The sequence below is a fragment of the Aspergillus nomiae genome (assembly GCF_001204775.2).
Source record: "Aspergillus nomiae NRRL 13137 chromosome Unknown contig00079, whole genome shotgun sequence".
Classification (NCBI taxonomy): Eukaryota; Fungi; Ascomycota; class Eurotiomycetes; order Eurotiales; family Aspergillaceae; genus Aspergillus; species Aspergillus nomiae.
The window spans coordinates 52,036-77,755 of NW_015378134.1; the positions used below are offsets into that span (position 1 = coordinate 52,036).

General features: G+C 48.7%; 11 protein-coding genes across 11 annotated transcripts; 4 read left to right on the forward strand and 7 right to left on the reverse strand.

Annotated features, from left to right (window-relative positions):
• Positions 1-393: 393 nt before the first annotated feature.
• ANOM_003803 (SDR family oxidoreductase) lies at positions 394-1,194 on the forward strand (the record flags this gene model as incomplete). The annotated part of the gene is made up of 1 exon (XM_015549060.1): positions 394-1,194. The coding sequence occupies one exon, from the start codon at positions 394-396 to the stop codon at positions 1,192-1,194; it is 801 nt and encodes a 266-aa protein (XP_015408412.1).
• An 879-nt stretch (positions 1,195-2,073) lies between these two features.
• ANOM_003804 (putative NRPS-like enzyme) lies at positions 2,074-5,108 on the reverse strand (the record flags this gene model as incomplete). The annotated part of the gene is made up of 2 exons (XM_015549061.1): positions 2,074-2,773; positions 2,824-5,108. 2 exons carry the CDS (start codon positions 5,106-5,108, stop codon positions 2,074-2,076), a joined length of 2,985 nt encoding a protein of 994 aa, XP_015408417.1.
• Positions 5,109-6,326: 1,218 nt separating this feature from the next.
• Positions 6,327-8,128, reverse strand: ANOM_003805 (3-oxoacid CoA-transferase; the record flags this gene model as incomplete). The annotated part of the gene is made up of 5 exons (XM_015549062.1): positions 6,327-6,705; positions 6,762-7,106; positions 7,169-7,555; positions 7,613-7,807; positions 7,867-8,128. The coding sequence occupies 5 exons, from the start codon at positions 8,126-8,128 to the stop codon at positions 6,380-6,382; spliced, it is 1,515 nt and encodes a 504-aa protein (XP_015408418.1). The 3' UTR covers positions 6,327-6,379.
• Positions 8,129-8,943: 815 nt separating this feature from the next.
• Positions 8,944-10,456, reverse strand: ANOM_003806 (class I SAM-dependent methyltransferase; the record flags this gene model as incomplete). The annotated part of the gene is made up of 8 exons (XM_015549063.1): positions 8,944-9,174; positions 9,229-9,583; positions 9,660-9,716; positions 9,776-9,933; positions 9,989-10,033; positions 10,132-10,225; positions 10,295-10,338; positions 10,388-10,456. 8 exons carry the CDS (start codon positions 10,454-10,456, stop codon positions 8,944-8,946), a joined length of 1,053 nt encoding a protein of 350 aa, XP_015408415.1.
• Positions 10,457-11,981: 1,525 nt separating this feature from the next.
• On the forward strand, positions 11,982-12,896 carry ANOM_003807 (uncharacterized protein; the record flags this gene model as incomplete). Its single annotated transcript, XM_015549064.1, has 1 exon — positions 11,982-12,896. One exon carries the CDS (start codon positions 11,982-11,984, stop codon positions 12,894-12,896), a length of 915 nt encoding a protein of 304 aa, XP_015408416.1.
• A 603-nt stretch (positions 12,897-13,499) lies between these two features.
• On the forward strand, positions 13,500-14,466 carry ANOM_003808 (bZIP transcription factor; the record flags this gene model as incomplete). The annotated part of the gene is made up of 2 exons (XM_015549065.1): positions 13,500-13,647; positions 13,766-14,466. 2 exons carry the CDS (start codon positions 13,500-13,502, stop codon positions 14,464-14,466), a joined length of 849 nt encoding a protein of 282 aa, XP_015408419.1.
• Positions 14,467-14,538: 72 nt separating this feature from the next.
• ANOM_003809 (uncharacterized protein) lies at positions 14,539-15,729 on the reverse strand (the record flags this gene model as incomplete). The annotated part of the gene is made up of 3 exons (XM_015549066.1): positions 14,539-15,203; positions 15,264-15,542; positions 15,651-15,729. The coding sequence occupies 3 exons, from the start codon at positions 15,727-15,729 to the stop codon at positions 14,539-14,541; spliced, it is 1,023 nt and encodes a 340-aa protein (XP_015408420.1).
• Positions 15,730-16,968: 1,239 nt separating this feature from the next.
• On the forward strand, positions 16,969-19,877 carry ANOM_003810 (FTFMHR domain-containing protein; the record flags this gene model as incomplete). Its single annotated transcript, XM_015549067.1, has 7 exons — positions 16,969-17,044; positions 17,098-17,152; positions 17,255-18,332; positions 18,394-18,516; positions 18,566-18,616; positions 18,664-18,788; positions 18,836-19,877. 7 exons carry the CDS (start codon positions 16,969-16,971, stop codon positions 19,875-19,877), a joined length of 2,550 nt encoding a protein of 849 aa, XP_015408439.1.
• A 351-nt stretch (positions 19,878-20,228) lies between these two features.
• ANOM_003811 (uncharacterized protein) lies at positions 20,229-20,846 on the reverse strand (the record flags this gene model as incomplete). The annotated part of the gene is made up of 1 exon (XM_015549068.1): positions 20,229-20,846. One exon carries the CDS (start codon positions 20,844-20,846, stop codon positions 20,229-20,231), a length of 618 nt encoding a protein of 205 aa, XP_015408438.1.
• Positions 20,847-21,470: 624 nt separating this feature from the next.
• On the reverse strand, positions 21,471-22,842 carry ANOM_003812 (NAD(P)/FAD-dependent oxidoreductase; the record flags this gene model as incomplete). Its single annotated transcript, XM_015549069.1, has 3 exons — positions 21,471-22,466; positions 22,545-22,670; positions 22,744-22,842. 3 exons carry the CDS (start codon positions 22,840-22,842, stop codon positions 21,471-21,473), a joined length of 1,221 nt encoding a protein of 406 aa, XP_015408441.1.
• Positions 22,843-23,206: 364 nt separating this feature from the next.
• Positions 23,207-25,408, reverse strand: ANOM_003813 (putative GARP complex subunit (Sac2); the record flags this gene model as incomplete). Its single annotated transcript, XM_015549070.1, has 6 exons — positions 23,207-23,248; positions 23,303-23,338; positions 23,388-24,172; positions 24,237-24,369; positions 24,438-25,103; positions 25,190-25,408. The coding sequence occupies 6 exons, from the start codon at positions 25,406-25,408 to the stop codon at positions 23,207-23,209; spliced, it is 1,881 nt and encodes a 626-aa protein (XP_015408440.1).
• Positions 25,409-25,720: the final 312 nt, after the last annotated feature.

Here is a 25,720-nt window from a genome sequence, read left to right on the forward strand (position 1 = left end):
CTGACTAGATCACGCATATGTATACTGTGATGTAGATCAGGTTGCTGCAGGGTGTGCCCTAGCGTCTTATAGAACTATGAGGCAGAAACAGAAACGAGATGGAATGTTCTACTGCTAGTAGATCAACCGACCAATCCAATCTGAGAAACCCTAAGTTCTGACAAGAGAAGTGTGCTTAGTGCAGATGAAAAGTAAGCAAAGAAGGACTGGGAGATGTACCCAACTATATAAACCCTGGCCTCTCCCCCGGACCGCCCCTTTGTCTTTCCTTTCCCCCCTTTACCTTAGTACACAGGGAAACGAACCACTGCTTTCCGAGTCACCACTCACTTCACTCTGGTACCCATTCCATAGATTCCACCGTGCCACTGTCTTCTGTCTACTACGTTAACCATGGCATCCGGCAACAAAGTCTACGTTGTCACTGGCGGAAACAGAGGCCTTGGTCTTGGCCTAGTCAAATCGCTCCTGGCACGACCAGCTACCACAGTCATTGCTTCTGTCCGCAATGAGGAGGCAGCCACCAGTCTTAAAGCGGAGACCCAAGCTGTCACCACAGGCGAGCAGAGCAGCCTTTACATATTCCAGCTCGACTTCTCATCGGCTATTGCACCCGAAAGGGTCATCGAAGTCTTCAATGCAGCCACTAGGGTAGACCGCATTGACGTCCTCATCTGCAACGCCGGGTACGCAGCGCCCATGGCGCCGGCCGCCTTGACTTCGGCTGAAGACCTGCGGGCATCTTTTGAAACAAACACAATTGCTCCCTTGCTCGTCTTCCAGGGACTATGGCCCTTGCTCCAAAAGTCCGCTGCGACGCCCAAGCTCATCAACATTAGTTCTTCCGTCGGCTCCATCGGCGGCCAGGAACCCGTCCCGGGCGGTGCCTATGGGCCTAGCCGTGCAGCGGGAAACTGGCTCACGCGCGCACTTCATGCCCAGCACCCCAATTTGATTGCCGTGGCGCTACACCCGGGATGGGTACAGACGCGGGCGGGAGACTTTGTCGCTCAGCAGTGGGGTTACGAAGCTGGGCCCCCTGAGACGATTGACAATAGCGTCAAGGGAATGTTGCAGGTGATTGATGGGGCTACGCGGGAGACCACTTCGGGCAAGTTCATTACTTATGAGGGACAGGAGCTGCGTGGTAGACCTCCCTCTGCCTTGACCAGTAGATGGATCCGAGAACGTTGATGCTTTGATCGAGGATTTTGTCTTAGAAGCAGTACTGGAGTATACTATGGCTGTCAGTATTCAGTTCTGAAGTTCAATCTTAGTGTCTTGTGATTATAGCTTGCCCTATGATACACTACATATGTAGACATTTTCCTCTCCGCTACCCCTTACGACTACTCCTCTTATGACTTCCATGCAAGGCTGTACATCCCACTATCACATTATCTAAAACTAGATTAAGGGTTGTCGTATCGACAGTCAGATTTCCATCACACAACTGTGAATCTGTAATATTCGCTAGACTTCGACTAAACTAAGAAATGGTTTCCCCAGTCTTCAATATCGGATAGCATTTGGGACATATCTTCTGGAAGTTTGTACTTATGGTCCTGGATTCAGTCCAGAGAGATAGAGAGGTAATGTATCGTAGGGCACCAGAGACCTACCAATACATACGATTGATTGGATATACATCTCTTGGGGACATTATACCATGAATCAATCTATACCGCTGTCCCAATCACACCATGCACGACTATGAGGGTATGATAGTAGGGCATATTCTTGAATGACCTTTTTCTATTTCGGGAATCTATCTAAGAATGCAGTAACCCGAAAGGTAACGAGTCTCGCTAGTTATGCTCATTGTAGTTTGAGGGTCCCTTTGAGGATGAACACTATGCTAATATTGGAAAAACATAAAATACTAACCACGACAATGACGAAAGAAGGACAAGAAAGGCCTGTCTATGTGGAGACGGTATTTCTTTTACTGGGACAATAAAATTCACAGAAAAGGAGGTAGCATGCATATCTGATTCAACAACGGTTCTGGACTAACCATCTCATGGAAACGCGAAAGACGGTACTGGGTAGCAATAGTTCGAAATGCCATCATCAGTTACCAATATGTGGCATCTTGTAAAATCCTTTGCTCTCCCAGAAATCAATGAATTTGCCCAGCATCTTGGAATCGAATGGCATATATTGAATATTCGGTGCGTCTTTCAGGGCAGCAACAGTGTTGGAGCTATCATAGTGAGGCGTATCCCTACTTGTCTCAAACCTGGTGATTCCATTCAACACAGGCTCCTGGAGTAGTGGCATCACAGGGAGCAAGGGATTATCCATATCACTAGTTCTCTGTAGCATGCGAACCCAGTCCCAGTAGGGGATATGCTTCAATGGGTATCCGAGCTTCCTGATTACATCAACAGTCTGTTCGAGGTTCACCGAGTCTTTCGGGTCGGGAGCAACCAGACTGTATGATCTGCCGAGGTTTTCGTTACGAGAGGCGATATGAAGGGTAGCATCGAGTACGTAATCTATAGTCACATACTCCATTCTCTGGCGTGGAAGAACCGGGAATGCACCCAGTTTGATACTGCCGACTATCAAGCGTGCAAAGAAGTCATCCGGATTACCAGCCCCAGTTTGGGAGTCACCGACGGTGAATCCAGGCCGGTAGATGGCAGTGGGAAGACCACGGTCGCGAGCTCGACGGACCATCATTTCAGAGACCCATTTACTTTGGGCATAGCCGATGTCGAAGGATAAGCCTCGAACGTGGCGCTCAAGAGGCTCGTCTTCGAGGCACCTACGGGTCCCGAATACCAGCCTGTTGGGCCCCATGCGTCGATGCTGGACATGAAGTGGAAGGCCTTTCGCCGTCCACTAGCAGCAAGATCTAACATGTTCTTCGTTCCCAGTGTATTAGAGTCAAAATGGGCTTGGTATGGATCGCAGAAGTTAACTTTGGCCGCCAGATGGAAGACCACACTTGCCCAGTTGGCCAGCCAGTCAAACTGCTCTGCTGGGAGCCCAAGTAAATCAAGAGATATATCTCCAGTCAAGACTCTTAGTTTGTGCATATGTGATTTCGATTGGTCCCAGAGATCATATTGCTCCAACGTCGCCTCCACTCTGTCTCGAGGTGTAATGCCGTTTTTAGCCCGTGCGACGCACACGATCTCTTTGACTGTAGGCATCCGCAGGAATCGGCTCAGAAAATTGACACCGAGGAATCCAGTGACACCTGATATGAATACTTTTCCTTCATTTTCTGCTTGCCAATCAGGCACCGCATGCAGAGAGTCGGCGATCTTGGAGTGTGCGATCCACTTGTCTGCTTCGACCGGTGCATTTCCTCCTTCAGCAAATTCGTCAAGGTAATTAACCAGATCACAAAGTCGTGAGTTCTCATGAAGTGATCGCATGGAGATCGTCTTTCCTAAGTGATGCCTCAGTTTATTTATCAGAGCGGCGCACTGAAGAGACGTTCCTCCAAGTGCAAGGAAGTCATCCTCGTTGTCGATGTTGTCCCTGCTCAGCAAGGATGACCAGAGAGACTTCACGATACTTGCAGTGCCACTTCCATGGCCATTTGTCTGTTCGCCATTGGCGACCCCTTGCCTCTCTCGACTCTCTCGATACTGCTGCTCCAATGCTTTCCGATCGACCTTATCATGCGCCGTCATGGGATACTCCGAGCAAAAGATAAAATCCCTCGGAACCATATAGGATGGCAATCTCTGTTTGAGGTATTCAGAGAGTGTACGTGCACGAACTGTATTAGCAATAGCAGGTATCACGAATGCAACAAGGAACGGCTCTTTGTGTTCATCTGGTGAAGTAATTTGCCGTACGACAGCACCGGACAACAACCCGCTTGCATGGAGGGTTTGTTCGATTTCTCCTAATTCCACGCGGAAACCATCCTGTTTTACTTGATGGTCTGCGCGGCCAGCAAACTCAAGGACGTCAGGTGTAGCTACACGATACCTTGCTAGATCGCCGGTTCGGTAATATTCGATTCCATGTAGGGTGACGAAGCTGTTTTTGTTCTCCTCCGGGCGGTTGATATATCCTGTGGTCATACCGGGGCCCCCAAGAAGGATCTCGCCTACCTCACCGGGTTTCGTAACGGGTTTCAGGTTTGCATTTACAAGGCACAATTCAGTTTCCCCAGCTGGCCCACCAATGGCTAAGGAATCATGCTGGAGCTCTTCAGCTTTAATTTCGTGCATAGTAGAGTACGTTGTTGTTTCTGTTGGGCCATATGTATTCCAGAGATGTTTTGGAGGTGCAGAGGATTTCATGATGGCCTTTACGGCAGCCACACTGGGCACATCTCCGGCACTCAAGACAAGTCGAACACCGCGGAAAGCCGTAGGACAGGTGAAGCCAGTAATAGAAAGTAACGCCGCCGTCAAGAATATCACCGAGATAGCTTTCTCTGCGATGAACTCTCGGAACGCGAACGGATCAGTCGCAACCATGCGAGGTACGGGGACCATTGTTGCGCCTGCGACCAAGGGACCGAACACTTCGAAGAGAGAAATATCAAAGCCAGGGTTGTTGATAAGTGCAACGCGGTCAGAGGGTTCCAGCGGCGTACAAGCTGTTTTAGTCACTAGATGAATAATAGCTCTTTCTGGTATCTGAACAGCCTTGGGTCTTCCACTTGATCCTGATGTGAACAAAATATGGCTGCGATATTCGTGGTCTGGGTCATGGACCGAACCGTTTACTTGGCTGTCTTTTCGCACATCGGAAGTAACATGAGGACTCTGGCTTGTTATAGGAATCACTGTGTGATCGATATTATTGGCAATGTCTTCCTTGTCAGAAAGAATATATTTGGCTCCGATATCAGCGAGCATATCATTCAGACGAAGCTTGGGCGTCGATGGCTCGATCGGCACACAGGTCAATCTTGCTTTGATGACCGCAAGCTGGGCAATGACTAGTTTGGAGTTGATTCCCTCTATGATGCAAATCGGCTCCTCGGGGCTCAAGTCGTAACTATTCAATACCAAGGCTAGCTTGTCGACTTCTCGTCCTAGGTCCTTATAGGTCAATTTCTGGGTATCGTCTTCGATGGCGATGGCGTTCGGCCTCTGGCTAACGTGAGTGGAAAGGTAACGATCCATTTCGATGGATGCAATAAGGGGCGAATGCCTTGGATAGAGGAATAAAGCAGGTAAATAATCAATGATAATGGATGTCAATGCTGTCGCTGTCAAAAGTTGCAATGCTCGTTTTCAAGGTTTTGCTCTGGACACCCTGTACAGTATCTCGAAACCCTCCACGACCTTATATGTCTTTTCGACTGCATTATAGTACTCCATACATGCTTTGACCATGGCGGCATTCGTCATTTTCATGCTCAATGATCACCTATGATGGAATGTGCTATTATTCAAGACGCAAAATTGTTGGATTGATTTTTTTTCTCTCATAGTCACCCAGATCGACATTTGAGGAACTGTATCTCATTCAATAACAAGTATATTCGCCTTTCTTTGTCCAATAACGGGCGAATGATATTGCTTATTGAGGGATGGGGATTGAGAGTAAAGCTTCAATCAAGATGGATATGAGCGACGTCAGGATGTTGAGCGTCGAGCAACCAGGAAAGTCAGCAACAGGCCTGGTTATTCCAAGGTTTAAAGTGCCGCTATACCACGTTGCATTGGATATATTTCATGTCAACTAGCTTTCTTGAATTCCGGAAAAGAATCGACCTGACGCTCATGCATGAGTGGGTCGGATGATGTAGTCCATAAGTCCTCGCCACTGCATTGGTTGAGGGTCAGTGCATCGGGTACTCAAATTTACTTTCTGAGAAGAAAGAATCTGGCCACTTGAGGCACAGTTTTCTGGTCTTCATAGAAATAATGATTGTAGACTATCTACCTACAAGAAAACTATAGGGTCGGCGTCGGCGGTGCTGCAGATTAACGAAGAAGGCAACTGTTGCATGAATTGAATTGCATGGACTGAATAAACATTTGATTGGCAGGATGATTAGGCCGAGTATGACAAGGAGACACTTGCTAGTCGTGATACGGGAGCGATGAGGTAGAAGTGCTTTTTGTCATAACTCCCACGTGTCTCTTTTCCGTATCAGGTTTATGTCAAACTTTATAAGCTTATGCCTGCACTACGTGCATGTTCAGAACCCATGACTTCGAGTTGCAGCCAGAGACCAATGACTTATAGCGACTGAGGCCAGTGAGAGATTGAGGCGTAGTGGGTCATGCGCGATGAGTGATGACTTGATTTTGAATGCCAAATACAAATCGGACAACCGTTTCCAGCGTCGACGGCATAAGAGCAGGAAATGATTAATAATATTGAGACCTCTTCGTAGCAAAACCGAAATCAATTGAACGTTCTATATGTGCATGGATATCTATAATTACAACATGGGCTTCAAGTCATCCGCAACCTTGAAAGGAGCGGCGGTCTTGCTGCGGATCTCCTCAACAGTGACACCCTCAGCGTGCTCGGCGAGGGTCAGACCCTCAGTGGGGCTGACTTCAAAGACGGCCAGATCAGTGATGATCTTCCACACGCAGCGGGGGCCAGTCAGGGGGAAAGAGCACTCAGGCAAGATCTTGGGGTTGCCCTTCTTGTCGACGTGCTCCATAGTCACAACAACCTTGGTCTTCTCGGGGTTGGCGACCAAGTCCATGGCACCACCGACACCCTTCACCTTACCAGGAAGCATAAAGTTCGCGAGATCTATGGGCAGCTGTTAGAGGGTGACGGAGAATTCAGGAACACAGTCGAAGACCTACCTCCATACTGGCTCACTTGGAGAGCACCAAGCATAGTAAGATCAATACGTCCAGAGCGAATCATACCAAAGCTCTCTTGAGAGCCGAACACAGAAGCACCCTTGGCCAGAGTGACAGTCTCCTTACCAGGGTTGATGAGGTCAGGGTCTTCCTCACCGGGCTTAGGGTAACCACCAAGTCCCAGAATACCGTTCTCGGCCTGGAGGACAACCTCCACGCCTTCAGGGAGATACGAAGGAGCGATCAGGGGCATTCCAATACCGAGGTTGACATACATTCCGTCGCGGAATTCCTTGGCAGCACGCTTGACGATACGCTCACGACGGGCGGTGGCTTCACCGGAACCTAGGTGATTGTGAGAAATGAAATTATGTTGAAGAAAGGAAGAAGATCAAGAACGGACTCACCGGCCTTGAGCATCTCGCTAGGGTCCTTGGCGAATGTGAGCTTTTCAATCTGCTTTTCACCCTGGCTCTGAATGACCTTGTTGACGTAGATTCCCTGCAGGTGGATATCCTCGGGGTCGATCTCTCCAACTTCGACAATGTGGTCTGCTTCAACAATGGTGTACTTGGCGTTCTTGGCCATGGCCTCGTTGAAGTTGTTCATCGCCTTGCGGAATTGGCAGTTACCAAGCTTATCGGCCTTGTGGACCTTAACCAGGGCGTAGTCACCGAAAATAGACTCTTCCAAAATGTAGTTCTTGCCGTTAAATTCGCGGGTTTCCTTAGGCTTGGACGTTTCCGCCACAGTGCCATCCTTGTTGTAACGTACGGGGAGTTCACCAGTTTGCACTGTTTACTGTCAGCTCGTCTGGCCTAGCAAAGGTAAAGAAGTTCGAGAAGACGGACCAATTGTTCCATAAGCCGCGGGGGTATAGAAAGCAGGGACACCAGCTGCACCAGCAGCACACTTTTCAGCAATGGTACCCTGGGGAGTAAGTTCCAATGCGAGGTCACCATTCAGATACATTTTTTCGAAGACCTTGTTTTCACCAATGAACGAAGCAATCATTTTACCGATTTGTCCGGATTCCAGCAACTGTCCTGTTTGGTATTAGCTGACATCCTGCTGGCGTCGCAGCCATCTTCCTTTAGCAACGTACCAAGACCAGCACCCGGCATGCCGGCATTGTTGGAGACCACGGTCAAATCAGTGACCTCCGGACGATCACGCACAGCGTTGATCAAAGTATTGGGCACACCCGAGAAACCAAATCCTCCAACCAGGAGAGTAGAGGACCCTTTCAAGTCCTTAACGGCTTCCTGAGCTGATTCGCATAGTTTATCAATTGCTCTTCTTGAAGTTGAGACGGAGAAGTTCCGCCGCCCTACTGGGCGGAACATAGAGACGAAAGGTCGCGACATCGTGCCGACCAACCTTTGACAATGGACTCAAAACCGCGGTGAGTATGAAACTGAGGAAAGGAAAAAGAAAGAAGACGAAGAAGAAGAGAGGGCAATAAAAAGAGATCCATAGCGGCGCCACCACCGTAGCGACCCCAGCTCCGACCCCAACATGATGGTCGATAACCAGCTACATTTTCGGTTAGATACAAAGCCGACAAAGTGATTATCCGCCTGGTCGTCGCAGACCGCTTTGCCGCCTTCCGAAGCCGGGCCCACCGCCGGCTGAGGTTTGGGGTACTGCCGCGTATGGCACTGTATTCAAACTACAGTATCGCGGAGGGAAGAACCCTCATCCCCGCGGGGGAATGGAGACAACTTGGGGCCTTGCATCGGATGAGTTCAAGTTCTAGGTCAATTTTCAGAGTGGGCTTTGATCTCTCACTATGAATTAGGTCCCGACTTGCACCTATAAGTAGAATGGTATAACCCATTGGAACACTTTCGAGGTCGATCTTAAGAACAAGATCAGATCGATTAGATAAAAACGGTACGGATAGTCATCGGAAATGTCACGTATCGATTGTAAGTTACCATTCCGACAGCGGGAGTCACATCGGCAATGGGTTTTTTACATCCTCCTAACAACTCTCTAATTACCTTGTTAATAATGTCAATCCTCCTTACTAGCTACAGTTTGTTGAGTTTTGTTGGCTAGATTGCCATGCTCCTTGGCCATTGATTCCAATATCAAGTCAGCGAGTGTATATATATATGTCAAAGCGACTGTATGTATGTATGTACAGTATTAACCAAAAACTTACGACGTCGTGACATCAAGGCTTCCGACCATAGACGACATGGACTGGAAGATATAGATGCAGTGATCGGTCGAAGAGTTCCTTCTTAACCTTATCCATCAATACTTGCATCTCCTCTTCACTCCAACCAAGGACTCTCGTGAAAAGTGCAGGCGTGTAAGCCTCAATGGCTTGCAGCTCCCCAACGAACCCAAACTTCCCGAGTTCTTTCATTCTCGCATCCTTAGGCCAAGTACCTAGGGGTATCTGTATTCCAGGCCGAGTTAGAATGATACACTGGTATACAGTTCGCCTACTAACCTTAAGTAACGTTTCTGTAACGTCCACAAAGCCAACATCTTCCATTTTCTGTTTCCACTGACAAGCGTCATCCAACGGCTTACCGAACTTTCTACCACCCTCACGGATTTGTCTCATCCACTCTTGAGCAGTGACAGCCTTTTCGGCGGTGTCATCATCGGACAAGAAATGGGCGCTGACAGCTTGGAGTTCAAAGTAGCCGCCAGAGCTTGTATGGTCAAATACTTGCCGAAAAAGCTTGTCGACGTTGCCTATACACCCTGACAGTTCACGCGCATGGATATAGTCGAATGGCATTTTATACAGCCAGTCTGACTCAAAGTCGTCTATCTCAAACTGGCAATTCGGCGGTACCCTGGAAAAAGCATAAGCTCTAATCACTCCTTGAATTACAGTAGTGAAGAGGGGGGAGAAAGGAACAGACTCTATACCACTTCGGTTGGATAGGGCTTAAATCGTTACCAATAACCTGAGCATTTTCGTGTTCGCTATAAGGTGGTGTGGATGTTAACGCATGAGAACATGGGCGATAATTATGCATCCTTACTCCGCAAAATCTATGGCCCAAAGTCCGGTCCCAGTGCCCAGATCAAGAACACGTTTGGGGCTCTCGTCAAGAGGCGCCAGATGAAGCTTTCGTTCCAGCAATAAAGAATATATATGGTGCACCAGGCCCATGCGGTCTTGTTCTGCTTCGTCATTCGGCTATTGGAGACTTAGCAATCCGTATGATGGGTTAGTTATGCGATGCGCTATCTACCCCTATATATATTCCTTCACGATAAGCGTGATAGCGACGTCCATTCTATTAAGATTTGATTAGCTTAAACCCACTACCTAATGTGTTTCCTGCCCATACCTCATATCTAATCATGTCAAAGACACCGTTTCAGCCAGGCGAACGTTCAGAGTTTGTGGGGCAAGCATCAGGAGGTCATACCTATAATCGGTAATGCTAGCGCTCATTGAGGTCAACCCACTTGCCGAGGTGAGAGCTCTGCAATGCGCTGTTAGTTATGCTCTCTGCTGGTGTTTATTGATCCTCCAGAAGAAACAGAGAACGAACGAGTATTCATCGCCAGCATTATTTCCTCCGCCGGAGGAGTTATCCTGGGCCATGTCAGCCAACCACATAAAGACCCTGCATTGAGGCGCGTACATCGATTAGTAAAGGATCTGCTCCGAGTACAGACGAATAGTGAGCTTTTTGGGACGTTTCTTCGGACATTTTTCTCAGCAAAGAAGCAAATGGAACTGAAGCAGACATGATTTAAGACTTTTTTCTTTCATCTTAGAGGGCGGACGTTGTGGTTTAAAGCAGCTGCCCTTCCCGAGGCTTCGTCCTCGAGATATCCCTGTCAGTGGACCGGGGAGTAACTCGAATGGTGTGATAAACCGATCAAGGTGGCATCGTGCCCACTTTTCTTTACTTTACGCTGCCACTTGTGCCGGTCTGATTTGCAAAGAGCCACTAATCGCAACGTTTAGTGGAGCATTACCTAACATGTGAGGGAACCATCTGCACTTGGGTGCGTAGTGTAGCGTAACATTCGGGCGATTAGACTCGGATAGTTAATTTAAACTGACAGTCTGATTGGGCCAAAGCGACTAGCGTCAACGGTCAACGCTGTAGAAGACACTAAGTTAGAGATCGACTTTCCCCAACGTGGATGCTGGTTGTCGTTATGGTACTTTTGTCGCCGCATCAATTGCTCCATATATTTGCCAAATTACATGACCCTATAGTCGAGATGCGATCTAGACAGACAGCTCTTGCCCCACGATCTTAGTACTACGGTCACTTGAACACTCGCAGATACAATATCGAGTCTAGATGCTTTCGACGGCCCTATCCCCGTGAGTATCCAAGAGTTGGGGCCGTTTGTTTGACAGTCGTGTGAGCTCATGTGACACGTTGACCCTAATGATGAATATAATCCAATGAGTTTACACAATAACACCAATAACCAACTTGCAGATATTCTCCTCATCACTATTTATATGAGGCTTACCAGAGGGTATTTTGGCGGGAGGTAATCCGTATAGTAAGTCAAGTATGATAGCACTATTTAGAGGTTAGCCAGGCTTGTTTACAGCTTTACTCCGAGAAGCCATAGACTGCCATTGATCAGAATCACAGCAATGCCCTACGAACTTTGCCTTTGGCATCATCATCGCCAGTAACACAGCTAGCCAAAATTATCTGCATCGCCACAGTGACATTTCGAATGCAGCTTCGTCTACCCTGTTATTTGAAATTGCTAAGCATAGGTAGGGCGATTGTACATTCATTGGATGACGGATTTTCAACCAATCGTTAATGAAATTCGAGTAACATCAATCCAGTACTAACTGGTGGATCCATACCTACTCATCCAATAATCAATGAGCAAATACCTGATAGTGGATACCATCCATGATCCATGGATGTAGTTGGATGATACAATTTCAACCAATCATCATATCCGCTGCGCAACTATACTAGATGATGTTGATGCAGAAAGTAGTTTACCGGTCGGATTTTGACGAAAGGTTTCTGGCCAGATTCTGGCTAGAGGGCACTCTGTGCCTATATAACGAAGCACGGCCAAAGGAGTCAAGTAGTGGCTCTAAAGGAAAACTCTTGTCGCCAGACCTGTGTCTCCTAACCATCAACCTTCGGTTTCTTCTCATTGTACCACACTTGTTCTTTAGCTTAACCTACTTTACTTTCCCACGACAAACTCCCAGCGCAGTGCCGAGTCAACCCTATCATGCCTACATTCAGCAGTCAGGACATTCCTGATCTCCACGGCCAGGTTATAATCGTCACTGGAGGCAACGTGGGTCTTGGTTATGAAACCATTCGCCAGCTCAGCCAACATAACCCGGCTACTATCTATCTCGCCGCCCGATCCCAACCCAAGGCTGAACAAGCCATTGCGGAGCTAAAACAGCACAATCCAAAGTCCACCAACATCCGTTCCTTACAGCTCGACCTTGCATCGTTCGAAAGCGTCAAAGCAGCAGCGGCAGACTTCCTTCGTCAAGAGTCCCGCTTGGACATTCTGATCAACAATGCCGGCATCATGATGACCCCAGAGGATGTCACCAAGGACGGATACGAGATTCAATTCGGCACCAATGTCCTGGGCCCAGCCTTATTGACCCAGCTGCTTCTACCAACTCTGCTCAAGACGGCAAAAGTGAATAGCCAGACCCGTATGGTCATGCTCTCGTCTGCCGCTCACGCCCGCGCGCCCACTGACGTTTACAACTTTGATGAGCTTCGAACGAGCGCCCCAAACCGACATACTACTGAGCGATACACGACGTCCAAACTCGCCAATCTTCACTATGCTAGAGCTTTGGCGGAGAGGGAAGCGGGAGTCAAGATTATCCCGGTCCACCCGGGTATGGTAGCCACGAACCTCCACCATGCCTCAACGGGGACTTTTCTCAGACCCTTCCTCCATGCCGCGATTTTCTTGGCTGGAACCCCAGTCGAAAAGGGCGCCCTTTCGCAAATTTTCGCGGCTGTAAGCCCCGACGCGAAACACGGACAGTACTATGGGCCTATTGGGAAGGCGGAATCTGGTTCTAAACTGAGCCAGAATCATGATCTTCAGGAAGAATTGTTTAGGTGGGTCCAGGGCGAGCTTTCAGGACATAGCGAGATAACTTTCTAGAGATTGCATTTTCTTTTGTGTGTGTGTGTGTGTGTGTGTGTGTGTGTGTAATAGGTGCGTAATATTAATTATGTATTGCTATTTTATGTTTGTATATTTCTTCAATGCCTTAAACCTTGATTTGCAAGAAATGAAGTCTTTTGTTAAATCCTCAGTATTCTGTCTAGCCTTAACTACGCTGGCATTGTACAGGGCTTTGCATGTCCCGTGTGGATCTGAAAGTCGAATTTCTGCTTCACTAGCTCCTCACTCAACATCCAAAGTCTTTCCACAAAGACACAGTTTTTAGCGACTATTGCAGTGCAGGGGTATAGGAGTATATACTTAGTTACTTCATTAACTCGAACTATATACCCAATTGTCGGTGATTGGCTGAAAATCTGTCATCCGGCTGCATCCATGGATCCCACAGATGGTGGATGTGGATAAAGGATCCGTTTCATAAACATGGTGCGTGCTGAGTTTAGTGATCCACATTTGCCACCAGGCAGTCGAGTGGAGTCGCAATCGGAGCCGTCTGCAGCTTGACTCTTTGCGCCCCTTTCGTTCTTCCATCCTCTTGCAGGTATATGTGTGATAATTACTACCCATTCACAGGACAACATGAATGATACTGTCTCCACATCACCCCTCGAGCTTCGTCTAGTGTCCTCGCAAGAGCGGATCCCTCGGCAGGACGACGACTGGACTGGGATCACAGATCCTGCTCTTCGGAAGAGGCTGCAGAATAAACTCAACCAACGTGCTTTGCGTAGGTCCCCTGGACGCACACCTTGACTCTCTATCACGGCATTTTATTATTCTGTAGCTTACGACCTTTGTTGATTATTTTCACAACCCAACCTCGGCACAAACTAACTCCTTTATAGGAGCAAGAAAGCGCCATGCCCGGCAAAAGGCTCTTCTTTTGCAGTCCAAGAATGACAAGGCAGACTCGCGGCGCTATGCATTGATACTTCCACGGCCAGACCAAGTCAAAGGGCCGCAACAGATGCCTCGACCCACAACGTTCTCAGAGGCGGTAGCAATGATGACGCGCTTCAACACAGAAGCGTATGAAAGATACTATGCCGCAGATCCATGCCTCGACCATCTATTTACCTTGAGCAAATTCAACGTTCTCCGTGCCTTTTTGGATAATATGGCAGCCCTTGGATTACGCATGGATGCAATGGAAGAGGACGTCATCTCTCCCTTCAGTACTCATATGCCGGGACCCTGCGATAAGGAAAGTATCCCAGCTGCTCTCCTTCCCACCGCTATTCAATCCTTAATACCTCATCATCCCTGGCTAGATTGTTTCCCGTTTCCGCAAATGCGGGATAATCTTGTCATGGCCGATGAGTCATTCGACGATTGCGAGCTGTGTACTGATATGATGGACCCCACCACTGGCGATATTGGGGTCATGGTCTGGGGTGATCCCTGGCTTCCGCAGAATTGGGAAGTCTCGGAGGTGTTCGCTCAGAAGTGGTCGTGGGTCATCAAGGGGTGTCCAGACATCATCGTGCACAGTAACTATTGGAGAGCTAGACGAGGGCTAAAGAAACTGAAACTGAACTTTATGTAATCTGATGTTGCACATTTACATGTTCCTCACTGTAGTAACAGTGAAGACCGTCCTATGAAGTACAGTCTAGCATCATGGCTCAACGTCTGGTGCACCACGGACCTTTGCAAAGACATCAAGTGTATGTTGCCAGATCGAACTTCTCACCCCTTCCGCACGGTAAACCTCCATGATCTTGCTGGGTTTATATGTCGACCCGGTTGAACTAAGTCGATAAAACCCACTCCCAGGGTGACCATCAGAACCTTCCGCAGCATCAGGTATACCATCCTTGTATTTCTGTGGAGGAAACCGTGGACTCGACGCGGCATACAGATGTCTTTCTCCACTTTCGTTTAAATCAGTCACCCATGGCCTGGCGAGAACCATCAAGGCGGTAATAGCATACTTAGTAGCAGTGCTGAAGTTTCGGTCAAGGCGTGTCTTAACAACTCCTGGGAAAGAGTGGATAAACGAGATCTGTGGGTAAGATGCAGCTAGATGCTCCATTGAAACAGAGTTCATGGTGATTGCATGTTTTGCGCAATTACGAACGGAATAGTGAGTTTTAAGAGAGAGATCATCAAGTTGAAGAGCAGCTTCGCCTCCGGCTTCAAGAACCGAGACTACGCGAGACAGTGGCAGCCCATGCTCACTGCTGTCACCAGCCTTCATAAGTTGCGGTAGGAGATTTGTCACAAATCGCATCCGGGAATAATAGTGAAGGTTCAGTTTTCTGTCTAGGCCTTCGTCGGTCTCTTCAGATAAGAAGGATCAGTATCAGGCTGGTGGCTTGATTCGAAGTAGGATCATCATACCGTCACGACCGTTCGTTGTCCCTACCCCTGGGCTCAGAAATAAGATATTGACTTTATCCTCCTTCTGCTGAATGGCACTGCACACATCATCTACCTCACGCAACAGAGAGACGTCTGATTTGATGAAAGTGACTTGTGACTCCGGTTTTATCTGGTGCAATTCTTTGATAATGTGCATTGCTCTTGTCTCATCTCTGCCGATGAGGTAGGCACGAGAGGCGTCTGTGTTGCGTATAAATGCGCGGGCCGTCGATTCCCCTATTCCGCTAGTTGCACCGACTTGTGTGTGTGTTCAGTAGAAATTCTTGCAAAGACCATCCTGACAAATGACGATGTATGAAAGCTTGCTCGCCACAAGACCAAGGGCAGCAAGCATCAGTAACTTACCAAAGACAGCGACCAAGCCTGATCCATAGCGACGAGTGATGCCGGAGTTGTTGTCTTGTACTGTAGCAACCGACGCCATCTTTTCTCTTCAGGGTTCTCGATTAGACTGTGAAATCCCACACGGTTGACTTGGGGTATTTAAGCTGTTGATAAATGTGACTTGCGCCAAAGTAAACGTTTTCTGCAACTTGGCAGTCTGAGTGTAGTCCTGACGCTTGCTTGTGATTGGAGAACGGAGCGTCATCCAGCCGTCCGTGGGCCGGGGCTTCCGGAAGGCTTATTCTAGCTTAGGATACCCTGAGTCTATTGTTTTATTAACTCTCTTAGGTATCGCGAGTCTTGCCAATACGTCTAGCGTGTCATAGCTTGGATCAATTCCCATGTCTGGGTCAGGGCCATAGATAATCCGGATCATACTATCTGTGTCGATCATTAGAGGATAGTAATAGTTGAGAAAAGTCTCGATACTAACACAATTCATGACCAATATATGTTGCTCCTTACCTATCCTGGATTTGAGCATGAATATCAATAGTCAAGAGGACGCTCCAACGTCGTAGTATAAGTGGTTATACTCGTACTAGTAAATAGGGTTGCGGGAGACCGGGGTCGGCAATTGAACGGCTCCGCAAATGCCGACTTTTCCCCCGCCTGCCGCCAAGAAGGTTGTAATTTATCAGGGCTGAATACAGGCAATATACCTGAATACTTGATCGATGGGAATCTGAAGTCAGTTACTGACAATCTCAAAAGGAGTGACTAGTTACAGTACCTGTAATTGCTTTTGGTCGGGGGGCGTTGATAACCAGGTACTACATCGATCTAGCTGCCCCACGGGGTACTAAAATGGGGCACCACTTCTGCAGCTGGCTATAGGTATAAATGTATGTAGTAAGTACTATTCGGGTTGCAACAACATCTATATTCAAACAATCATATCACTCATGTACATCTTGAATGAGTACATTACTGAGAACGATATGGGCTACTGGAGTCGGATTTCTGCACTGATAGTCAGCAATACTACATACTATTCATTACCGACATGATATCCAGTCATTGGGTATTGGTAGTAATGTATGTATGGATGTATCCAACTTACTTACCAGTAGGTATTGTTACTAGCAGAGGTTAGAAACCCAAAATGATCCCCCATCCCGCATGCCCCATTCTTTTTCTCCCTTCTACTTCTTCTACACCTCAAGCGTTTGTCGTCGGTCGACTCCTTTTTTATCCTGACTGCTTTGACTGAGTGCAATGCTCTCACGGTCGGAGACCTCAATTAACTATCTGTCCTTGCAACCTCGCAAGCTCCATCATGGTTATAAAGAAGTGCAACATCTGTGACCGTCGCTTCAAAAAGACAGAGCATTTCAAGCGCCATGAACGGTCCCGTCAGTTAATCTCGCCCGGACTTTTCTCCGGGATGGTTTCTAATATATCACAGATACTAAAGAAAAGCCCTACGAATGCAATGTCTGCCATAAACGGTTCTCTCGAAGGTATGCAGCTTCCAACGCGATCAGCATTCTTTAAACATTGGAGAGCCTGCACACACACAGGTCGCATTCGACGGGTAAGCGGCTGTGACTTACAAACTCCAGCGATGTTCTAAGCCGGCATGCTAAGGGCCATAACGGTCCAGCTGCGCACACGACCACCAAGGCACTCAACCAACAGCCCTCCGCGGCATCTGCCCAGGACTTCCACTATCAACCGTCCAATATCCCTGAAAATGGTCAACAATTCTTTCCTAATGTGGATGCCGGCGTTTATTCTACTTCAATTCAAACGCAAGCGGTAGAGCCTCGCGACATGCCCATCGCTGCAGCAGCAGGTCTCCCATCATCCCTGGACTTTTTGGCGGACGTCTCGTCTCAGCATGCGCGCACCGAGCCTGATGCCAATTCAATGCTCGTGGTTGGCCAACAAACGTATTTCGAGGAACCAACGGTATACCAACCGTCCTACAGAGGGCCTGTGTTTGATCCTATGCCAAACGAATCACTTCAGCTATGGTTGAATCCTTCTGACGCAACTTCATATCCTGGTTCTTTGGATTTTGGACATGACTCTAACATTGGTCTGATTGAGGAGAACGTGGGTACCTCCGCAACACAGCGCCCCGAACGACATGATGGACCCTCCACTGATATAGGCGATACAAAAGCCGGTGCAGCTATTCCAAATGACAGATTTGCCAAAGTTCAGAACTGTTGGTTAGGTCCATCGAATAGCACCGGGCGCCTTATCAATGATATCTGGCGGGATGTGGCGTACGGCAGCATAGATAATATTTTTGCGGTGCGCCCTGGGCAATCGCCAAGCAGTCCGCCAGTCTTGCTGCAGAAGTCAAGGTACGGTCTTGATGAGGACTGCAGAAGACACCTGCATGCCACGTTCGGATATATGCGACTCTACAGCCAACGAAATCGTACTTCCAACGCTCCTCCAGCTTACGACTCGGCACTGGTCGCCCTTGCTCAGTTTCCTCCCGCTGAAATTTTAGACATGGCACTTGACCTATATTTTCGCATCTTTCATCCGCTCGTGCCCTTTATCCATCTCCCGACCTTTTCCGCCAAAAACACCAGTCCTTCGGTACTCTATGTCATGTGCCTAATTGGGATGACTCTCCTAGGAACACAGGGTACAGCTTCTTTCGTCTCCAAGAATTTCACTGTAAGATGTCGTCTAGAGAAACCCCGCGGACCATTGATTTACTGATATCCTTTTCTACCAGTTCGTCCTGGAGAAACTCACAGCTGAGTTGGCCATGTGTGCTGCTGACACTGAAAGCTCGGGAAACACTATGTCGGCATTTGGAGCCTCCGTTCTTTTTCTAAATTTAGCTGCTCTGACTGGGGTACGTAGTGTCTCAGCCGAAATGCTACTGGTTGCTAATTATTATATAGGAGAAGGGCCATATCGAGAAAAGCCAGATGCTCTACGTCAACCTCATATCGGTAAATATGGAAGACTATCCACAACTTTTCACACTAACTCAGGATAGGTCGCACAAAGGCACGGTTTGTTTTCGGCTACCGAAGGCCAATTGCTCGACAAAAGTATGTTTGAAAGTATTACAGACAATGTTCTGAGATGGAAAGCCTGGAGCAAAGTAGAATCTGTTAAACGGTTCGTCGCCCGATATAATGAAGCCCAGACCCTCACTGACCAAGCAGATTAATTATTGCACTACTCGTTCTAGATGCCTGGCTATCATCATTCCTGTCCACCAGCCCCATCATCGTCTCCGATACTATTCAGCTCATTTTACCATGCAGTGAAGTGCTCTTTGAAGCCAAGAGTTCAGCGCAGTGGGTACAGTTGATTCGTGGGGGGCAGTGCATGTTAATGCCCACTGTGCTGTCTCCATCAGAAAATGTAGAGATCGCATCACTGGACAGCCATGTCGATAATCTTGGCATGCATGCAGTATTATCAATGGTGCAGCTGAAGCTTTCAGAGGCATATCACCGCCTCCTATCACATCGCGCAAGTTACCCATTCGCTCCATGTCACACCTACGCCATGGATGGCCGTGCCAGATGTCTTTCAACCCTTCAAATCCAGATTGCTAGCAAATACAGTTATATCCTAGGGCACCTGGACCCCAACGCTAGTATCCTGTGGCACAACATGTGTATGAATCTCACAGCAGATATCCAAATCTTTGAACTGGCTGCAGGCCGTGCAGGTCCAGGCCCAGCGCGGAAAGCCCTCGATGATATTGCTGCTTGGTCGCAAACACCAGCCGCCCGGAGGGCTTGTCTCCACGCAGCCCACGTGTACAAAATTATGATCCATCGCAAAGCATCGGATCACATTACGTTTCATTCAGTCTTTTCACTCTTTTCCGCAGCTCTCGTCTTGGGTCTGTACATATACATGGTGCCCAATAGCACTGAGCCACAAACTGGAGGCACTCCAATCGACATCCTGGATGATATAGACTGGAATGGTCTGTGTGGCGAGGGGTTCACCAGCTTTATGGAGCCTAATGGGGCTCAATCGTGTACAGAATCGGATGAGGCAGCGGTGAATTTCATTCGAAAAGGGGGCACGGTGTATTTCCGTGGAGTCCCTTTTCAGAGCGGCTATCACTCGGCGCGACGAATTTTGCTGGACTATGCGGGCCTATTGAAGGATACTGGGAAATGGAGCGTTCGCAAATTTTCCCACGTGCTCTATATAATGAGCGACGTCCTGATGGATATGGATTGAGCCTACGAGGGTCGGCCATTTTTTAAATTATCGCACGATGATCCTTCCAATATTCCAAGTGACCTGCAGAAGGAACCTGGGAAGCCGCCTCGAGCGCTTGACCACGAGTGTGTAGAACGAGGACATGAATGCGCGGTGGGACATTAGGACCCTATCAGTTTCGCATCGAATACCAATCTGAATGGGATGATTTATATTCAGCCACATACGGGTGGTATACACATGGAAGACCTCACAGTTCTACGCCAATGACCACATACCAAATACCCTCACGCAAACGATCAAATATACGCTGAACAGCCACGAAAATGTTGTAAACCATGTCACGGATCACCTCGCACCAAAATCACCCTACGCCACCCAACTTCTATTCTGCACCCTCTGCCAAAGTTTTTCCATCTCCTCATTCGAAGCCATCACAGAAAGCATATTATGACCATCATCGCTCAAATGTGATTCTCCCTGAGGTTCGCCCGCAAGCACAACTCTTGGTAGTCCATGGTACCTTTCTGCATACCACTCCGGCTCCGATCCATCGTCACTCCGCGCTTCGACGTGGTCACCTTCGCCATCTACCCCCGCTAATGGGTGTGTTTCACGGTATTTTGGCAGACTCAACCCATTGCACCGCGCATTCGGCATATGCAATACGTTATCGAGCACAAGTGTGTTGATCTCTCCATCGCCCGAGCGCCGTCGGACACGCAGTTCAACACTCCCTACACCAAGGACACGTGAGCCGGCGATCTTGCCCGGCGCTCGTCGGTAGCTTCGGAATGTCGAACGGTTCTTGGCGTAGTGACAGTTACCATCTGTAACAATCCAATCCCAACATCTGTTGTATGTATTGGGCTGTTTAGGCTTTGATTGGGACTTCGACTTCTTGGATGGCTGGGGTTGAGAGTATGGTTGATGACGGTAGGAGGGTTTTGATACATGACGATCCGATGCTTGGGTTGAATGCGGCATTGTTCTGTAATGTATATTCATATGTATAAAGTACCCAAGAGAAGGAAATCAAATAATGAGTGATTGATTCCAGTAGAGAAAGAGGAATGTCTGGTGGAGTAAAATGAATGTAATTCGACAAGTAACCTAGAAACACCTTCGTGGCGAGTACATCCCTCCGGAGAATATATAGCACCCATTCAACGAACCCAGCAAGTTAGACAGAACCCAGCTCGAACCTGGTCCAGAACCAACACGACAACCCCAGGACAATGGGGGGCACATCGGATTGGAAAACCAGGCCCGGAAATGGTAAAAGTGTTGACGTAACCAGAGGCTGGATGGCGAATTGCTTCCGCTTGGCTACCAATTAAGCATCTGGACAAGCTTAATAAGGTGGAGCGATGAGTAACGGCTTTCTTCGTTCTCGTAGATGATTCTCGTGTTCTTTTTTGTATAGACCTCGGGAGAAGTGGGTTTTCCTTGTTAGGGCTGTATGAAACTTAATAATACTGAAGAATATGATGTATCAAAAATAGTTCTCGTCTATGGTTTGCATATGCATATGCATGCGATGTTTATGTACAGCGGGTATATACACGATGAAAATTGTTTAAGAATCCTTCCATGCATGTGGGACGATCATCATTTCCTCCCGTACAGCAGGCCTTCCACCATTTCCCCGATCGCCAACGAACTCGTCAGCCCTGGACTCTCGATTCCTAGCAGGTTAATGAACCCAGGGAAGCCTTCCTCTTCCTGGATGATGAAATCCTGGAACCCTTTGCCGGTGTTCACGGCCCCACCGCGCCCCAGCTTGGGCCGGATCCCACAGTAGTCTAGACTGATTGCCTCCGGGTCCACGTTGGGTAGATAGGCCTTGATCTCCGGGAGCGCCTGCGCCAGCCGGGCGGGACTGGGCACGAGGTCGTTCGGGTCGTCCACCCATTCCACGTCGGGGCCGAATCGTATGCGGCCGCCGAGGTCTAGAGTCAGATGGGTGCCCAGGCCGCCGTGGCCGGGCAGCGTGGCTGGATAGACCAGCACGGAGGTTTTCGGGAACGACGCCGCGTACGAGAAGTACGTTCCCTTGGCGTAGTACGGGGTGCGGTGTCGCTCGGGCGGGAGGATCATGTTATTGATATAGCACGCGTAGTTCCCGGCGCTGTTGATCAGCGTCTCAGCTGTAATGGACGTCTCGGTCCCGTCGCTTGTGACCGCCGTGATCCGGTATCCGTTCTTTCCTCCGTCCAGCGCCTCGATTCCCGTTACGTTCGTCAGAAACGCACAGTCGCCGCCGCGGTCCTCGAAGTCGCCCTGCAGATAGGTCATCAGGGAGTGGCTGTCTACGATGCCCGTGGTCGGACTCTCGACAATCCCCGCGAGAGCCTGCACCTCCGGTTCGAGAGCCTGAGCCTCTGCGCGACCGATGAGTCGCGTCGGTACGCCTATGTTCTGTGCGTGCTCGTGGGTCTTCAGCGCCGCAGCCCATTGCTCTTCTGTCTGCGCGACGATCCATTTCTTCGTGTTGCGATGAGGGAGTCCGTTGCGCGCGCATAGGTCGTACATCATCTCTTTTCCTTTGATGCAGAGCTTGGTTTTCAAGGTATCGGGTCCGTAGTATAACCCGGCATGGATGACCTGTGTGCAAGAGAAGAAAAAAGCCAATTGTAATTAATGCGTTGATTCAATGCAAACAAGGGGGGGGGTACTACTCACCTCCGAATTGCGACTACTGGTCTCCGTGCCTGGCGCATCATGTCTCTCCAGAAGAATGGTTGATGTGCCCTCTCTCGATGCCAATTCCCGGGCCACTGCCAGACCGACCACTCCCGCACCAATGACCTTTTTATTTTGTGTGAATGAGCGTTTGTTTTGTAAAGTGCGCTGAGAAGGGTCAAGGAGAGGAGGTGTTTACCGCATGGGTGACATCTGCATTGGCTGTTCGCGTGCTGGAGAAGCTGCGCCGCGGGTGGAGGAGTTTCCTCGAAAGAGAGAGACTCGTACGCGTAGCCATGTTTCTCTGAGATATGGAGTTGGATTAATCTAGGGGGCTCATTGACCAGGTCTTTTTTCAAGTAGGGGGAGTTGTTGTCAATGGCGCAATTCCCCACGTGGAGTCCGGCGATAAGAGCGCGGCGATAAGGAAAGGTGTCTGTGTGTTCTAGATTGGGTAAAGGTTCAGGCGACCTCACAATCGCTGCATTAATACATGCATGCATTATATGAGAGCTAAGTCATTCTTGGTCACACTTCATGTACTAGAGCGCATGCGCAAAATCTGTATGCTATCTACATCAGGAGTTTGAAGCGATTCGTAGAAGCTGTATGTCTATAGTATCTTATGTATCTTCCGAGTGATTAAACTAGAGTCGAGGATTCTAACCACGCTTTCCAACATTCTTCAACATGTCGTCCAAATGCTAGATAGCATTAGTCTAACTGCTTGGGTAGAGAGCGAAGAGTCTAGCACTTACCCCTTTCTGTTCGGTTGCTAACTTGCCATGGGTATCCTGTCTGAACGTCAGTGAAAGCGGTTCCTAGAGGAGGCAACTAACATACGCTGATGATAGTCAAAATCAAAGAATAATTATTAAATAGGAATCTTTCCCGTCTCTTCGCATCGCCGCCGATCCTGCTCAGTTTCGCCAAAAGGTTATCGAACTCGGCTGCTAACCGCGACAAACTATTAGACACCGGCTCGTCGTCTCCAGCTTCACTACTCAGCACCAAGATGCCATGCAACAACTGACCGAACCTCTGCGTAAGGAAGTGGGGCGCTGAGGATTGGTTCAAGTCATCCCCGCCAGTCAGAGATAGGGCGGATACGGCACTTCGGCCTGTGTGCGAAGCTACCCGCTTTAAAGACTCGCAGTGAAGGTCCATGATCACTTGGAACCTCGGCCAGAGCCGCATGTTTATACCATTGATGTACGCGTCAGCAACGGGTACTTTTCGACGTTGGAGTTCAAAGGCAGCCTGCTGATTCAACCGTACGCAAATTAGGACGCCTAGAGAGTCGGTCGTGTGCTCGACTAACTGCTTGGTCAGTCCTTGCCCAAGAGCAAAGACCGGGTCGAATATTTCAGTAGCTTTGCGGGATATCTGCTGGAAGGACAAAGTGGAGAACATCTCCGTCATGAAGGAGTATTCGGCAGAGACATTGTCCATCAAAGCCAGGTTGAAGTTCCTGAAAGGGACCTCAATTCCGTGGAAAGACGTGTCTTCCTCTGCCACATATGAAGATATGGCCATGTGATTACTAGTTCGCAAGACTTCAATTCTCCTGCCGAGCGAGAATGGGTCATGAGCCGCGGGACCAGTCCGCCCACCGGGGACAAGATTCCCTATAGCGAGGTCAGATTCAGGAGCGTAGCGAGAGAAAAAAAAAACAAAAAAAAAAAAGCTCACCTGATTTTGGAGCTGAGGGATCTCCCCCCAGAACCTCATTTCGATCGCTAGGGTACACCTTGATCTTCTCAAGCGCTTGAAGATAGCGAGTAAAATGAGATAGATAATACCACCGCATCGTGTTGATGTAAGCCTGCGCAATCTCCCCCGCAAGGTGGGATGTGCTTTGAACAGGTAGCTATACAAATCCTTGAATTTCACCAAGCGCTGCTGTTGGATAATCTGGGCGTTGATATTTGGGGATCGCAGGGCTCTGATCTGTGAGACCAGATAGTCCCGGATCCTCTCAACTGCTTTTTTCTTGATATCACTCAGCAGTGGACGAACATCCTCGACCGACTTGGTGCTACTGGGGCTAGAAGCTTTGGCTTCGATAGTCGCTGCCCGGCTCTCGATCTCATTCAGCGCTTTGACCCAATTCTCATCAATCGGCCCCTCTACAATTAGTCGAACAGCTTTTGGAGCGATGCAAATTTCCTCCACAGCGGGCCCTAGAAGTTGTTCTACATTGCGTCGATTCGCCAGCATTGCATTCAGCTGTATGGATCGAGTCTGGAGAGTCTCTATCTCCGCCGAAACTGCACCGAGCTCAGTCTGAAAGTCATTCAGGTACTTTTCTACCGATTTAGAAACATCGTCACAGCCTGTGATAGCCGAATGTAGATCCTGAAATTTATCTCTTTCCTTCTCGAACTGTTGGATTGTTTGCGCTCCAATGTCGCTATTTGAAACCCTCCTCGGCTCATCTGGTTTCGTGACAAACTCCTCGAGGCTGAGGTCTCCAAAGTCGATCTCCGCCACCAACTGCGACGGCTTTGCTTCAGGTGTAGAAGATAAGACAGGCGATTCTGCTTCCGCCAGCGTTTCCTTTCGTTTTCCAATAACATCATTTAGTACATCAAGTGGATCCGCCACGTTAGATGGGCGAGCCTCGCAGGAGATTGTCTCAAGACCGAGTCATCGCCACGTGGGGTGGCGGAGAGAGATATAGTGGAGTCGCTAGGGGTGAGTAAGTTAGACAAGGACGATCCAGGTCGACTCGGGTGCGGGCGACTATTTTGTGCATAGGGGGATAGACGAGAAGTTGGCCGTCGAGGAAGGGGGGAATTGCTGCGACTATCAATCGGAGGTCCTGGAGGGGTCGAATGACCGGACATGCGGTCAAGCCACATGGTGAAAGGCTAGCCCGGAGAGGCGTTCAGGTATGGAGCTATAGTCCACTGGCCTCATTGAGAAAGGCCGTTTCAACAGTTCATTCAATCACACTCGTGCCAAGGAGAGAACAACACAGTTAGACAGTGAATATAAGCTTCTGGGGAGGGGAAAAGGGGCTTGTGGATAAGAAATGGGGGGAAAAAAGAAAGAATTGAGAGGTTGGTATAAGGTCCGATGTTCAGGAGACCTTTGTAGGTAGTTTCCATTGACACCATGTGGTACACCAATAGAGGGACAACCATTGACGACGGGTCGAGATGCTACGGCGT